Below are 14,408 nucleotides of genomic sequence, written 5' to 3' on the forward strand. Positions count from 1 at the left end.
AAAAAAAAAAAATTTATGTTAAACTTTTCCATGTGTTACATAAGTTATTGACTAGTATAATACTATTTTCATTGAATGCGTACCAATCAAAAATTTCAAATAAACAACCTATTCAAATTGATGATTCAATAAATCATTAAACTTGATATATATATATATATATATATTGTTGATAATTTGCAATGATATTGAAACTTAAGAAACATAACAAATGGGGTAATCTTTTTTACATACAAGACTCGATGACCTTAGGACGATTACTCTTATTAAAACACAAAAAATAACTGGAAAGTAAAGCAAATTTGACAGTAGCATGAGTTGTTGCATTACAACTTCTCCTGACCCAAACGAAATTGCAACAAGAAAAAAAAAACGAACAAGATTGCAGATATCATTGATGATGGTATTAATAGTCCAATCAAGGGGGAAGTCAGGGGATGATAGAGGGACAAAACAGGCCTTGGCATCTCTTTCAAAACAGATGAGATTCCACTACTCTTTGATTGCAAGCTCCACTGCTCTTTGATTTCAAGCTCAAGATTTCTTTTTGATACTTGACTCAATATATCATTAAACTTGATACTCGACTCAATTAATTGCTTTGCAAGGTCAAGTCCATTAATTCATGATACCAAACTTGTTTCTTGGGAGAAGAATAACAAGTGATGTTGAATGATGTTAAGGATACTTACATATTTATTTAAGGCTTACAAATTTTTGTTAGTGAAACATTTTATCATTCCTTTATTGATCATTATATTATCAATTATTTTTCTCTCTATATAATAATCTTAAAAATGCAATTTTTAGAGAGCCTCCACCAAAAACCAAGAAATGATAATTAAAAAAAAAAAGAAAGAAAGAAATGAAATGGCGTCGCCCGGGTTCGAACCGGAGACCTTCAGTGTGTTAGACTGACGTGATAACCAACTACACCACGACACCTCGTTGCTAAAATATCTAGAATATTTGATAAGACAGCAAAGTGTAATGATAGGGCAAAGACCTAAAGTAGTACATAGTGATAAAACCGCGTGAAGAAGCTTCCTTCTCTGTCTGCGTGCGTCCCTCCCTATCTATCTAATCCCCAAATCGTCATTCGACTCTTCTTTGATTCTCATCCAAATCTCTCAGATCTGAATCTCTCTCTCTCTCCACAAACATGACTACCGCTTTAGATATGGCCTTAGACGACATCATCAAGACCAACAAGCAATCTTCCGGATCCTCCAACCGAGGCCGCGCCCGACCCTCCTCCGGACCCGGACCCGCTCGCCGCTTGTCCAACCGCTCCGCCAACCGCACGGGTCCCTATTCTACTCCTAAGGTATAAACAAAACAAAAAAAACAGTCCTCCGATCTGTCTGTCTGTCTGTCTCTCTATAAAGTTTTGATTTTTAAATAACTTTGCTACAAGTTTGATCTCAAAGTTAATTTTTTTTGTGCTTGTTTGGGTTTAATTATAGGCTCCAGAGTCGACGTGGCAGCACGATTTGTTTATGGAAGAGAATTTGGGGCGAGCCTCTGCTATTGAGACCGGTACCAAGCTCTACATCTCCAACCTTGATTACGGTGTTTCCAACGAGGACATTAAGGTAATTTTCACTTCATTTCCTCTTTTTAGCGCTTGAGTTTGCTCCCTGAAACTGTTATCACTGTTTTATGCGTGTATATTTTGTGTGTTTTGGCTTATCTTGTGATTAATTTGAATTACGTTGTGTAATTCAGTTGTTGGTTGTGTTTTTACAGTTTGTTTAGCTGTAAGATTTTTTAGGTACTACTTTCCGAAACCACCTTCAAATATTGTTATTTGGTTCTAAAGTTTGCTCCTTGAAACTGTGTTTGTGCGTATGTTTTTAAGTATTAATTAATGTAAAAAAAAAAAAAGAACAGTGATTTAAGCGCGTGTGTTTGTGTTTTGGTTTATCTGGAAATTAATCTGAATTGCGTATTTAAAAACTTTTATTGGTTGTTGTTTGACAGTTTGTTTAGTTGTTTTAAGATTTGGTAACTAGTTTCGAATATTGTTATTTGTTGTTATCTTTGAAAGTTGGGGGTCGGAGTATCCGATGGTTTTCGGTTTTGGTTATATGCATTATTACAACCCCATACATGTTAGGTTGACTGTTTTTAGCGTAGTTTTGCTTGCAAGGATGTGGTAAAAATACCAAATTATATTTGTATGGTCTTCATAAAAGTTTGTTTCTCTTCTTTATTTGGGTTCATGTTTAAAAATACTTCTTTTAAGTGGGTTTTTGTTGGCAATGATTGATGAGTAATTACACTTAGATATATTTCTTTTAAGGTATTTACCGAACGGAGAGATTACCTTGTTTGTCCATCTTTTTATATGCCTGTGTTTGTCTATTTTTTTTTTTTTTTTTAATGAATTGGTATCTATCTTATGCTGATTCTGTTGTATAGGCTTTATGAATCTGCCATTGAATGTTTGCATGTTCTTTTATCATGATTGCAACGACTTTCTTCCCTCTTCTATATATTTATTTGAGATGCTCAGAAGTGGGAATTACATTTGGTTGTTTGGTTTTCACAATTGAAAGGCATCTTGAAGCATATGCATTTCTCCCTAGGAGGTTATTTACATTGATAAGATTCTTCCCCATATCAATTACATTATATTCACAAAAAATAAATCATCTCAATGTGCAAAAATATCTCTGTGAATCTTTCTTTTCTCGTGATCTAATACATTTCATGGCCTTTCTTTGAGAAAATTAATTCAAAAAAAAGTTTGTTGTTTGTTTTTTCTTTTTTCTAAAACTTGTTTGAACTATGTGCAGGAACTGTTTTCGGAAGTTGGTGACCTGAAACGTTATACAATCCATTATGACAGGAGTGGGAGATCAAAGGTATCTTGTCAATTTTGGCATGATTAGGTCCTTCTGATGAATTCTTTCTGCTCCGCTGTAGTTTATATGAAAACTTTTTTCTTAGGGAACGGCCGAAGTAGTCTTCTCCAGACGAGGAGATGCTGTGGCTGCTGTCAAGAGGTACAACAACGTCCAGCTTGATGGGAAACCAATGAAGATAGAGATTGTGGGTACAAACATTGCGACACCTACTGTAGCTCCAGCAGCTAATGGCAATGTTGGAAATTTAAATGGGATTCCCAGAGGGTATGCACGATCTAACAAATAACTCTCTGCTAATGTTCTTTTGCATATTGGTTCTTGTGTTGTCAGGTTTTTGTCTCGTCTGCTTTGCTTGGGATGGCCTATATGATGTCAAGTTTTTTTGTCTTGTTTGCTTTATTTGGCATGACCCATCTGCTTATTCATTATCATTATAAATTATTCTCATCTCCTGATGGTATGCTTGAAATGCATTTTTGTTAGAATTCAAAACACAGTTGTCTTTGCTCTAATGATCTCTTTAGCATAAAGAGTACATAGTATGCATATATATATATATATATTTTATATATATTTTATGCATACCATGTACTCTTTATGTTATATTTTATGCATAAAATATATATATATATATATATTTTATGTTTTTGAATAATTATATTCTACTCATAGCTTCTTAAACTGAAAGTAGGAATATTTGGCTGTCAATTTAGTGGGAGACGGTTATGAATTTTTTTTTTAAATGTCCATGATTTAGAATCTGCTGTTGGTGTACATGCATTTCAGTGTAGTAGGAGCATGCATTTTGCTTATGTACTACCTTGTTGGGAAATATGTGAAAATTAAGAGGTAGTTTTTTGTTTATTGCAATGGTTTTATGTAGAATTAACTGTAAACCAATTACAGGACAATTTTTGTGGCATATGTGAGTTTGAGAGCTTACACTAAAAATACTATTAATACCTAAAATGCATCTAGAGCTTAAATAAACCTTTTTTTAGAATTATAATCTGATGGTATGATTGCATGAGTGATGCTGCAACTGTTACCTATGGTCCACATGTGGATGGAGTCTCTTACCTTGGACTTGGTAGATTTTTGTGGAAGATGGACAAGAATTAAGCCTATGCTATGCTCCTTTTGTGATCTTAATCCACTCACTGAATCTGGATACCTTTTTTCTTTTCGCATTCTGGATGTCTTCATTTATGTTACTTCTTGTAGAATTTTTATATCATATGTCCTGCTGATGGTAATGATATGGCAGTCCTGATTAACATGTTCAATGTGGTTAATGAGCAGTGGACAAGGGAGGGGTGGTGCACTAGGAAGGCCACGTGGCGGCAGTAATGGCCGTGGTTTTAGAAGGGGTCGTGGACGTGGACGGGGAAGAGGCCGTGGTGAAAAAGTATCTCAAGAAGATCTTGATGCTGATTTGGAGAAGTATCATGAGGAAGCAAAGCAGAATAATTGAAGGCGTTTATCTTTTTTTATTGTTTGGCTATTACAATGTTCTGTGGCCGTTTGCTGTTTGGTGATGCAACAACCTCAACTATTTTGTGTAACTTTACCAAAATGCTACTACCTAGACAAAAGAGGAAAAACTACCCCTAGAGAGAACTGTTAGAATCTTTGTTATAAGGAGTTTGGTCTTTTATTCTCGATTGTCCCTTTGATTTGGTATAAATTATGTGGGTTAATGGACAGCTGTCAGTATGTAATCTGTACCCTTACTTTTGGTGTCATTAGCTTCTTTAGTCTTCCTGTTTCCTTCAACAAGTTGGAGTTTGGAAGCTGGAACTATTTTCTCTCTGGTTACTCCATATGCAAAGTAAACTTTGGCTGCATTGTGGGAGAATTGAGCCTTGCTGAATCACCCACTGCTACAATGTCTTTTGGTTGCGACTGCATCGTAAAACCTGGGAGACTTCAATTGAGGTAGCTCTCTTTATGATTTTCCTTGTCTCTGCACTCTTATAACTGCTAAAGTTTTGTCCCGAGTTGGTATGATGCAGTTGATTTTATTGGTTGGGCTTTTTAGTTTGGTTGAATTACGTCTTTTTTATATTCTGCCCAGGGAAAGTTGTTAGTTCCCTGTGTTTATTAGTGTGGATCATTAATCTATCATAGTATCATGTGGAATCTTGTTGCTTCAGTTCAACTTGATGCAGTTTTGGTGGGGAGACATGGGTACATGTAACAAGGTTGACATCTGTAGGATCAAACTTGCAACCTGGGTCTAGTAGTAAGGATTACAGATTTGAGTTACATTGATGTTCAGAATCATGCGCCACTTTCAGGCTTTTGTCTGTGGAAGGAGTTTTGTATATGCCTGGATTCTTGTGAAAATCAACAGTTTTTGAGAATAAGCTCCATTGTGGGGTTGGGAGAGGTAACGTCACTAGTTCCCCTGTTCAACTTAACACACTATTGGTGGGAAACATGGGTGTCAACACAGAACGAGTTTGACATATGTACAGATTAAACATGGAGCCCAGGTCACATTTAAGGATTACAGGAGCAAGTTGGAGCAAGTTTCATTGATGTTCAGAATCATGCCCTAGCCTAAGGCTTTTTTTTTGGGAGATCTTTATATGTGCCTTGATTGTTGAAGGTGACAATGCTTGGATTCTTGTGATTAAGCATATACTCCATTCACACATTGATATTCTGAATCAAGCACTAGCCTAAGTCTGTGGAATGAGTTTTGTGCGTGTCTTCATGGTTGAAGGTGACAATGTTTGGATTCTTCTGAAAATAAGCCGTTTCAAAGTACACACTTCATTCACACATTGATATTCAGAATCATGCATTAGCCCAAGGTTTTGTCTGTGGAAGGAGTTTTGTATGTCTCTTCATTATTGAAGGTGACAATGCCAGGATTCTTGTGAAAATAAGCAGTTTTTAAGTATATACTCCATTCACACTGACATCAGGGGTCAAGATTTGTTGCAGGCTTGTAAATCATTAGGTATTAAAATACCCACACTGCAGCATTTTCAATGCCAACACTCTTCCATATTTTGCCGCTTGATGGTGAAAGGTGGTATGGGTTTTAGTAATGCTGTCTTGGTTGAGGAGTAAACTCTGATCAGTCACTGGATGTTAGTCCATCGAATGATTCATGTCTTGTTTCGTTGGCCAATCTATTGGCTTCTTTTATGGGAATAGAGTGACTTCTATATATGTGCCTGGCCGAGGCAGGCTCCGAAATGCTTTAGTGGTTGATGCTAACAGACTCGCATGAGAGCAAGAACCTGCTTAGCTTTTGCTCTGCTTCTGACTGATTTCAGTGTTTGCAATGTGATTACCATTCTAGTAGCTGCAGGATCATGTTTAGAGCTACATTCTACGTGGTAGTGCCCTGAAATGACTGACGCTGCATCTGCATTATGAGCTTGTCGGTATTCCAAACTGAAATCCAAAAAAAGAATAGGCAATGCCAGAAATGCTTCTTTTGACTTTCAGTCTAATTATTAGATAATTCTGTTTGGTTATTATATTATGTTAACACAAGTGTCTTAAACGAGGATGGTTCCAAGTTTGTTTTCGTTGCTCAAATTGTTATCAACCAACGCGGAGGCCAAGGTTTAAACACCAAATTCATAACTTTTTGTAAACGTCTCTCTTTTTGTATATAAGTAGGCTTAAATTTCAACTCAATAAATACTGCCATAAATATGCTCATATGTTCGAGGAACAATTAAAATAGGGAAAGGGTACCCCGTCAGTTTTTACAAAGCAATGAGGCCAATTTGTAGCACTGTCACAACTAGGACCCTTTACTTTTTTCTAGTCTGCCACATGGTGTGGCAAAAGCTGTGTTTTATGCGGTCGTAGAATTTTCGTTGCGGGAAATGAAGCCTTCTTAACATGTTCCTGTTAATGTGTTAATGATTTGCTTGCTGGTACTGCATAGTCTGTCACACATGGGAAGGTAACCGGCTACAAATATCGCATGTAATGTGTCCTAAATATGAACAAAATGATATCCGTTTGATGAATTTTTTTAACAAAATCCGTGCGAGATATTTTTCCCTCATTGCTACCAATTCCCTGTTTAGCTGCCAAGGAACTGAGAAAATCAAAGAAAATAGAATTCACTCTCACGCCCTCAAAATCGTCTGGTTTTTGCACTAACATTACACAATTTACACAACTGAATTCACCATCCAAAAATTACTCTTCCAAGTGGAAAAGAGGTGAACTACAAATTCAAGTGGGAGAAATGTCAGCTTCCCCAGATGGAAAACCCATAATATTTTTTACCCATGACAAACAAGCACTCTAATCATATTCATTTACTACCCCAATGTTTCATTTTGATCCAAACTTTCGAGATTTAAAAATGTAGCAATTTAAACTTTACAATACTAAATCGGGGTAAGGTCAAACTAAGGGCATAAATTGTAATTTACACATTTATATTTGACAGGGGAGAAATTAGATGTGGTGCAAAGCATAAAAAAATGATCCCTGATACTCCCCCACACACACCCCCCCCCCCCCCAAAAAAAAAAAAAAAAAAAAAAACACTGGTATGATGGATTCTAGTTGATGCTGAAACGAAGAAACCAGCTGATGGTTCTGTGCACAAAGTATTTTAACATGAAACACTAGAATGATGGATACCTCTAGTAAAATATGAGGCTGTACGCAAAACAAAAGGCGCACACACTATAAATTTGAGATGCTGCACATTTTTAACCTTTTAAGTGGATTTTCAGTTTTGACTTTACACGAGCTGGGTCTCAGAGACTCTGGCGGTCATTTAGTATTCTTTTGGCCTTTTCAGCTTCTCCCAACTAGAAAATACCAACCTTAACAGAGAATACAGTACTGCCTTTATACAAGAGAGAATGAAGTTCCAACAAGAAGAGGGCCAATACCATGGATATAACAATCTGAAGAACAGGCTTATAAGATGCCGAGGGTATTGCCCAACCTGTACCACAGCATTTTAATGTTATGTCAGAACAATCCTCGAGGCAAATTAGAAAGTTATGAAGGGGAAAAATGGTGAATTGTGCTGACTGACTTTGTTAAGCATGGGACTAAACTCTAACAAAACAACTTGGTCTCAATCATCTGCCTAAATGATACTCTTGCCAAAATGTAATTAAACGCAGATGGATATATTCTACTTTTGTAACTTATTGTTGGTAATTCCCCTCATGAAGATGACTTCTTTACCTAAAAATTAGCATGCCTAGACCTATGGCAGCAAGCCCTAGAAGCAGAAGTTAACAGGGTAGTTCATTCAGATTCAGTAAAACAGCATAAGCGAAAAATATTGTGTACATGCAGCTGCCACATATGGTGGAAGACTCTTAGGGCACCTTGAAAGCTTCCCTTAGTTTGCTGAAACTGACATTAGTCATCCACCCTTGGTTCTTTTGAGCAAACCTAAAAGCATCTCTGAATCCTATAAATATTGAACCAAAACCTAACACTCTTTAAATACACTCATCACCTTAAAAAAGTATATTATTTTGAATGACAAAAAGATTTACATAGTACTAAATGAAAATAATATCTCATTCAGAGCTTGATTCCAGTATGACAACTTCATTAATAACTTTGCAATTTTGAAGTTATCAAACCATTGAGCAAATTGAGTTTGAAAAGTATACTCACAGGAAAAAGAAAATCTAATGCACTCCAGGCAGCATGACGAACAGCTCTTGTTGGATACATTGGACCACCAGGAGATGTGAAGCTGTACAAACAAGTCTTTAACCTTGTACTTGTGGTCATTCTTAGTTCCATGCCTGCAAAAATAAATCAACCACATTGATGAGAAAAACAGCCAAAAAAAGTCGAATACAAAACATTTAAGACCTCATAGATGGCTGAAAAAATACCCTGGAGAGCTTTAATGTGGAAAAGGTAATGTAGTAGTACTGGTTCCACCTTTAACTTTTGAAGCTGATAGCAGAAGAATAAAACACTATTAAAATGATAATAACACATGCACAATGTTTTTTTCTTTTCCTAAAATACAATAGTTAAAGAGATAGTCACAAAACGATATATGCTGTTAAGATGGTTGATCAGCTTTACCTGATCTGCAAGTTCAATGACGAAAAAGTCAGCAGGACCGCCAACCAAGAAAGCATTTGGAAAAACTGGAAAGTGCTTTAAGAAGCTTTCAAGCTTGACGACTGCATATATCAGAATTATAATGAGGAAATATGCACTATTTTGTTAAAGAGAGAATTTGCTGTATTGTAAAGCCTACCTGAATTATAGAAGATTATGAATCTTGAGAGCAAAAGATACAGATCCCTCTGGGCCTGAGATTAGATGAAGAATTTGCAACATTAAGGAAAACACCCACTACAGATAATAATTGGACAATGGTTTCACTGTCTGTCTTGTATGTCTGATTAAACTTTCTTTTATTGGTAAGTACACACGCATACATTTTTTATTTTATAAAAAAAAAAAAAAATACTGACTTCAGCCTCCACCCATTCTTATGGGAGGGTGAAGTACCATTTGAGCAAAAATTCATTGGCAAATCTGTTTGATTATGCATAAAAGTGCAACCACACAAAAATTGTGGGGCAGATCAGCATGAAGATATAGGAGGACGTTGCCAATGACTGACCTGCATGGGAATCTTATTTAACCGAGTTGGCTCCAACACAACTTCTTCAAGAAGGTACTGAGTTCAAGGGCCAAGAATTAAGGGTGGAAAAAGGAAAAGAAAATTATGACATTGTTCAACCAATAGATGTTGGAATTAATATTTCATCCTTGAAAAAACTCTTACATGGAAGAGGGATTGAAAACGCCGAGTATTTGTTTGGATATCAATCCTGAAAATAACCACAATGGTCATTGCAACATGTTAAAATCATACTTATCATTAATCAGAAACAGTGAGAGCCTATAGAAAGAATACTGTCAAGAATGATGAATACTGTCAAAATATGATTACTTGAAAAGAAGAAGAAACCTGACTAACAACATAACAACAACTGCAATGAAAATCAAATACAAAACTTTTGTGGTCACCATGCAAGGTTCCAATCCATTTGTTGGAACCCCAAATCTCAACTGTGATGAAAATCACACACAGAATGAATCTTATACGCCATTTATGACCATATGAAATAAACTATTGATAACTACTAAAATGGTTACAGCACTGTGATAAATTTACTGTTATCCTTCTGTATTTCAAGGGATATTGTCATCAGGGCAGGAGAGGGCTTAGAGAGCACATGGTGACAGGCAATGATGAACATTACATCAAATATCATGTTTCACTACAAAACATTATGAATATGCAGAAACAGTAATATGGGGGAAAAAATGCTTGATCTTGGAAAGGAACCGTACAAGCAAGCATACTGTCTTCCAAAGCATCTAAAAATATAATAATAAGATAAAGCTCCATTAATAATTCCCAGAAAAAAAAAAAAATGCTCTATTAAATAATACATTTTACATTCTGGTGTTACTGTCAAGAAAACTCATTCCTATAAAGAGATAGAAGAGAAAAAGCAAAAATAGAAATTTGAACTAGATGACAACATCAAAACTATCTTTCGCTCTGAAACCTCGGAAGTCAACTAGAGCACAAAGGACAGTGTGAAACTAAATTTTAATGGTAAATGTTTCCAAAAGCATGACCTAAACAAACACTCAGCATAAAATAGAAATTCCAAAATCTGCATTGTAACTCCAAAAGTCATCTGTAACCAGCTTGATAATATCAACCATTATAATTCACTCATATTAACTAATATTCATACCAGAAAACATTTGTAGCACCTTGAACAAGAGCAGATGAGTAACGGAGGAGGACTTCAGAATTGTCAAGTTGAACTTCAAATAGCTGTAAAAGAAACACAGACATGTGCACTGCTCAACATCATAGGAACATCAGTGTAAAGAAATAGATAAGTAATCATCCTAAGCCTTCAATAACTTAATCAGATTTGTTTGGGTTCATATATAACAGAACATCGTAATTAAGCTCCACAGGGCTACTCACACGAGCAAACCATCAAGTGTGAATTCTTGCATCAATCTCAAAGCCTTACGGCACATACCTTAACCTGAATGGCACACTAAGAGTTCAATAATAACTAGACAATAAGATCCCATTATAAGTCAACAGAAAACAATAGGACCATTAAATATTTCTAACGATAATAAAGCCTATGCCCTTAAAAATAAAGAACCCAAGCTTTAAACATATAATAGGGATAAGGTAACATAAATGTTATTTATTTTTATTTTTATTTTATTTTTTTGCCAGGGGGTTGGAGGTTAAGAAAGAAAAAGAAACAAGCACTCCCAAAACTTCTGCAAAACAAAATAGTCTATTGCAACCAGGATTGATCTAAACTCACAAGTCTTAAAACATCAATCAAGAATGTCTGGGAATCTCAACACGCGCCAGACATGGTTTCCATGTTTTAAGAATATTATTAAGAATAACATTTCCAAATTTATGATACAAGACTAATACTGAAATTTGTAGAATTCAGGATGGACGCAATTTGAGAAGTTTTTTTTTTTTTTTTAATTTATAGATAAAAATATATATATATATATATATATTAAAAATAAAAATAAAAAAAAAACCACCAATCGCAGTGGTGCTACTACAGGTCAAAAAGAAGCACACCATTTTGAGAATATATTTGCATATTTAAAAATATTGAATATGCCCCAAATTCATGCCTCATGCCTCCACAGGGCTATAGCCAACAACCAATAAACCATTCTAAATCCAGAAATTCCCCAAGTACATGCAGGGCAGATCAAGTGGGAAAAGTAAGGGGAGATAGAATAGGAACGTAGGAAAACAATTGAATGGAAAATAAAGGATAGGGCCTAAGAATCAGCAGTCTGCGGGAATAAATTTAACATAATAATCTTTATGTAAGTGGAGGTCCTCTACTAGAAGAATCAGTTTTGTTCTTAGCAGCAGATGTTCTTTCTGCAGCTAGTAAGTAACCTCTCCCTCTTTGACAGTCAAATGAAAGTTGAAACTGTAAAAGCTCCCTTGACACCAGAAATTGAAATTTATTTGTTAATTTCTTTGGCCAAAAGTTACCATTCAGCCCTTGTTTTTCTTTCTTTTACAAAATAAGCTTCCTTAAACTTACTTTAGCCAAATCCATGAGAGGGGAACAACAAATATCAATCAATAGAGGTAACAACAAAATACAATCAGGATCTATTCACAAAAAAACACATTAAATGCAATCTAACATACCCATTTGTGGAACAGAAGTGTAAAAATGTGGCATGCAAATGATTGGCTCCATAGCGTGACAATTAAATCAAGGATAGGCTGTCCACTCTCAGGCTGCTGAACATAATAATCAGCTAGTACATCAAAAAAGCATAATGGGCCATGGATACCATCCTCTGCAGGAGAAATTGCATCTTCTTCTCTGTTGCAGATTATATCTGTTTTCAATTTCAGTTATTAAAAATATATATTAAAATAAAAAAATAAAAAGAGAGAGAACCTTATACACAATAGTAGTTTGTAACACCTAGCATTGTCAACATAAATTTAGATAAAATTATAAGATTCAATTTTGGTTAGTTACAACATACATTAACTAAATTAATCTCTAATCTAATATCCACAAACAAGTAGTATGAAGATATTATCCTTTAGACACAATTCATTTTTACCCAACTTAAATATAAGTTACCATATAACTAACTTCAACTCAATTTAATATTTCAATCTTAAACAAACTAGTAGTATAAATTCAAATAAAAATTGTATTGGTCAGTAGAATGTAAAATCATACTACTATTACTACGATTTTCCATTGCTACCAATCAATACAATTTCTTTTTTACCAACTTAACTGGATTTGAACATAGTAACCTACTCTAACTCACCCTACTCCTTGCCACTTGAGCCAAAGTGCAAATACATTTTTCAATGGTTTTTTCTTCATTGTCTAACAAACAACTCAAAGTATGAGTCACATAATAGAATGGAGAAACAAATACATGTGGCTGACCCTAATTGATCTGTTCAGAGTCCATATCCGACCCCAAAATTTCAGCTATTGTTGTCTACAAACAACTCTAAAGCAATGTCAATATGTGATCGACCTCTAAAGCACAACCTTGACTCACCTCTTGCTCTCTCATCAACCTCTAAAGCAATGTCAGCAAACAACTCTTGCAACAAGTTAGGTCTCTGTGAACGAGAAGCTAGTGCCTGTGACAAATTAAGCAAACATAAACACTCTCTTTCAAATATCGGATACATATAGCTACCATTTGCCTTTTTTTTTGCTTTCAAAGGCAAAAATTGCATTGATTTCAATCTCTCACAAGCAAGCAAAAAAAAAAAAGGACTATTAATGCAACACAGATATTAAGTAAATAAATAAAAAGACAGTTCAATATTTCAATTATCCTTCTTACTTTCCTAACATTTTCTCAGCAACCAAACGGAAAAGAAAAGGAAAAGTTTAAGAAAAGCGAACCCGCTGGAGTTTCTTCTCAATTTCTTGGGAGAGAGCACTGAGATAAGCAGAGCTCCGAGGCGTAGTGGGACTTCTTGGCATTCTGATGGAAAATCCAGCAAGAACAATAATAGCATTTGACAGAAACTCAAACTCAAACCCTAACCCTAATTGCGATCCAAACACGGCCTTAGAATCACGGATTAAAATAGTAGGAGCAGAGTCAGAGGAGAAGAAAAGAGAGAGTTTCGGACACACAGATAGAGAGCAAATGAAATGAAATGAAATCTGGTTACGAAGTTTTTGCAGTTTCTTCTGTAGGTTTGTACTTCACCGACAACATAATTGCGTGATTCTAATTCTCACTGTTTCTTACCTATATTCGAATCTTAATTAATAGATTGAGTTCACGTTACTCACATAGTAAATTTCAATTTATTTGCCTTAGAAACTTCAATTTAATCTAACAAATTAAAATTTTTACAAGATTTGTTTCATTAAATAAATTTGAATAAGTCATTCTAATCCTCTCTTAGATGTATACCCCAAAAAAGTTACATCTTAGATTAATAAATGACTTTTTTTTTTCTTTTTTAAAAATGCAATAGGATTTGGGTTTATAAAGTCTTCATGAAATTTTATATTAACTTAATTAATAAAGACTTATTGCAAAACAATGAACCTAAGACTTTAAGTTAAAGTATTCATGAATTTTTGTCAATGATAAAGACTTATCATAGAATAATGAACCTAAAAGCTCAAATGGAAACTCTAAGTGTGTGTTTGGGCATTTTTAAAATAAATATTGTGGTTATTAATCTTTAATTAATATTATTAATCTATATCAAGAATTTTATTGTTTAAATGGTACTTCCCATTGTAATTCTTATCCGTCAATAAATCAATAAATAAAAAGTATAAGCCTGTGATAAATTTTTTAAACAAAATAGTAGTGACACGATAAAAGTATGATTAGACAGAAACAAATGAGAAACCCCAAAATATTCAGAGTATTATATATAATTCAGTGATGGTGACGTAGCGTGGCGGGAGGAACAAGACATTGAAA

The 14,408-nt window shown here is 34.8% G+C and overlaps 2 protein-coding genes and 1 non-coding gene across 4 annotated transcripts; 1 reads left to right on the top strand and 2 right to left on the bottom strand.

Moving 5' to 3' along the window:
* Positions 1-871: 871 nt before the first annotated feature.
* TRNAV-AAC (transfer RNA valine (anticodon AAC)) lies at positions 872-945 on the bottom strand. The gene has a single exon. It is a non-coding gene; the product is annotated as a tRNA-Val (tRNA).
* A 79-nt stretch (positions 946-1,024) lies between these two features.
* Positions 1,025-4,579, top strand: LOC111988658 (THO complex subunit 4A). Its single transcript, XM_024020440.2, has 5 exons — positions 1,025-1,327; positions 1,467-1,595; positions 2,802-2,870; positions 2,956-3,137; positions 4,176-4,579. Exons 1-5 carry the CDS (start codon positions 1,163-1,165, stop codon positions 4,345-4,347), a joined length of 717 nt encoding a protein of 238 aa, XP_023876208.1. The 5' UTR covers positions 1,025-1,162; the 3' UTR covers positions 4,348-4,579.
* Positions 4,580-7,145: 2,566 nt separating this feature from the next.
* Positions 7,146-13,820, bottom strand: LOC111988703 (uncharacterized). 2 transcript variants are annotated; one of them, XM_024020493.2, is made up of 11 exons: positions 13,361-13,818; positions 13,005-13,089; positions 12,115-12,311; positions 10,640-10,722; positions 9,652-9,697; positions 9,487-9,543; positions 9,115-9,169; positions 8,937-9,037; positions 8,738-8,801; positions 8,511-8,644; positions 7,146-7,818 (listed from the first exon to the last, which is right to left on the bottom strand). In XM_024020493.2, the coding sequence occupies exons 1-11, from the start codon at positions 13,439-13,441 to the stop codon at positions 7,645-7,647; spliced, it is 1,077 nt and encodes a 358-aa protein (XP_023876261.2). In that variant the 5' UTR covers positions 13,442-13,818; the 3' UTR covers positions 7,146-7,644. The 2 variants fall into 2 exon arrangements, with proteins under 2 accessions (XP_023876261.2, XP_023876262.2); XM_024020494.2 differs by lacking the exon at positions 9,487-9,543 and having other exon boundaries at positions 13,361-13,820.
* Between the last annotated feature and the right edge of the window lie 588 nt (positions 13,821-14,408).

The sequence above is a fragment of the Quercus suber genome, unplaced genomic scaffold, assembly GCF_002906115.3.
Source record: "Quercus suber isolate HL8 unplaced genomic scaffold, Cork oak 2.0 scaffold_129, whole genome shotgun sequence".
Taxonomy (NCBI): Eukaryota; Viridiplantae; Streptophyta; class Magnoliopsida; order Fagales; family Fagaceae; genus Quercus; species Quercus suber.

Bases quoted from the DNA above. Each gene is read 5' to 3' on its own strand.
- LOC111988658 (XM_024020440.2), top strand. From the start codon at position 1,163: ATGACTACCGCTTTAGATATGGCCTTAGACGACATCATCAAGACCAAC. The intron at 1,596-2,801 runs GTAATTTTCACT...AACTATGTGCAG, and splicing joins TTTCCAACGAGGACATTAAG to GAACTGTTTTCGGAAGTTGG. The intron at 2,871-2,955 runs GTATCTTGTCAA...CTTTTTTCTTAG, and splicing joins ACAGGAGTGGGAGATCAAAG to GGAACGGCCGAAGTAGTCTT.
- LOC111988703 (XM_024020493.2), bottom strand. From the start codon at position 13,441: ATGCCAAGAAGTCCCACTACGCCTCGGAGCTCTGCTTATCTCAGTGCT. The intron at 13,090-13,360 runs GTTCGCTTTTCT...AATTTGTCACAG, and splicing joins TTGAGAAGAAACTCCAGCGG to GCACTAGCTTCTCGTTCACA. The intron at 9,544-9,651 runs GTAAGAGTTTTT...CCTTGAACTCAG, and splicing joins GTTTTCAATCCCTCTTCCAT to TACCTTCTTGAAGAAGTTGT.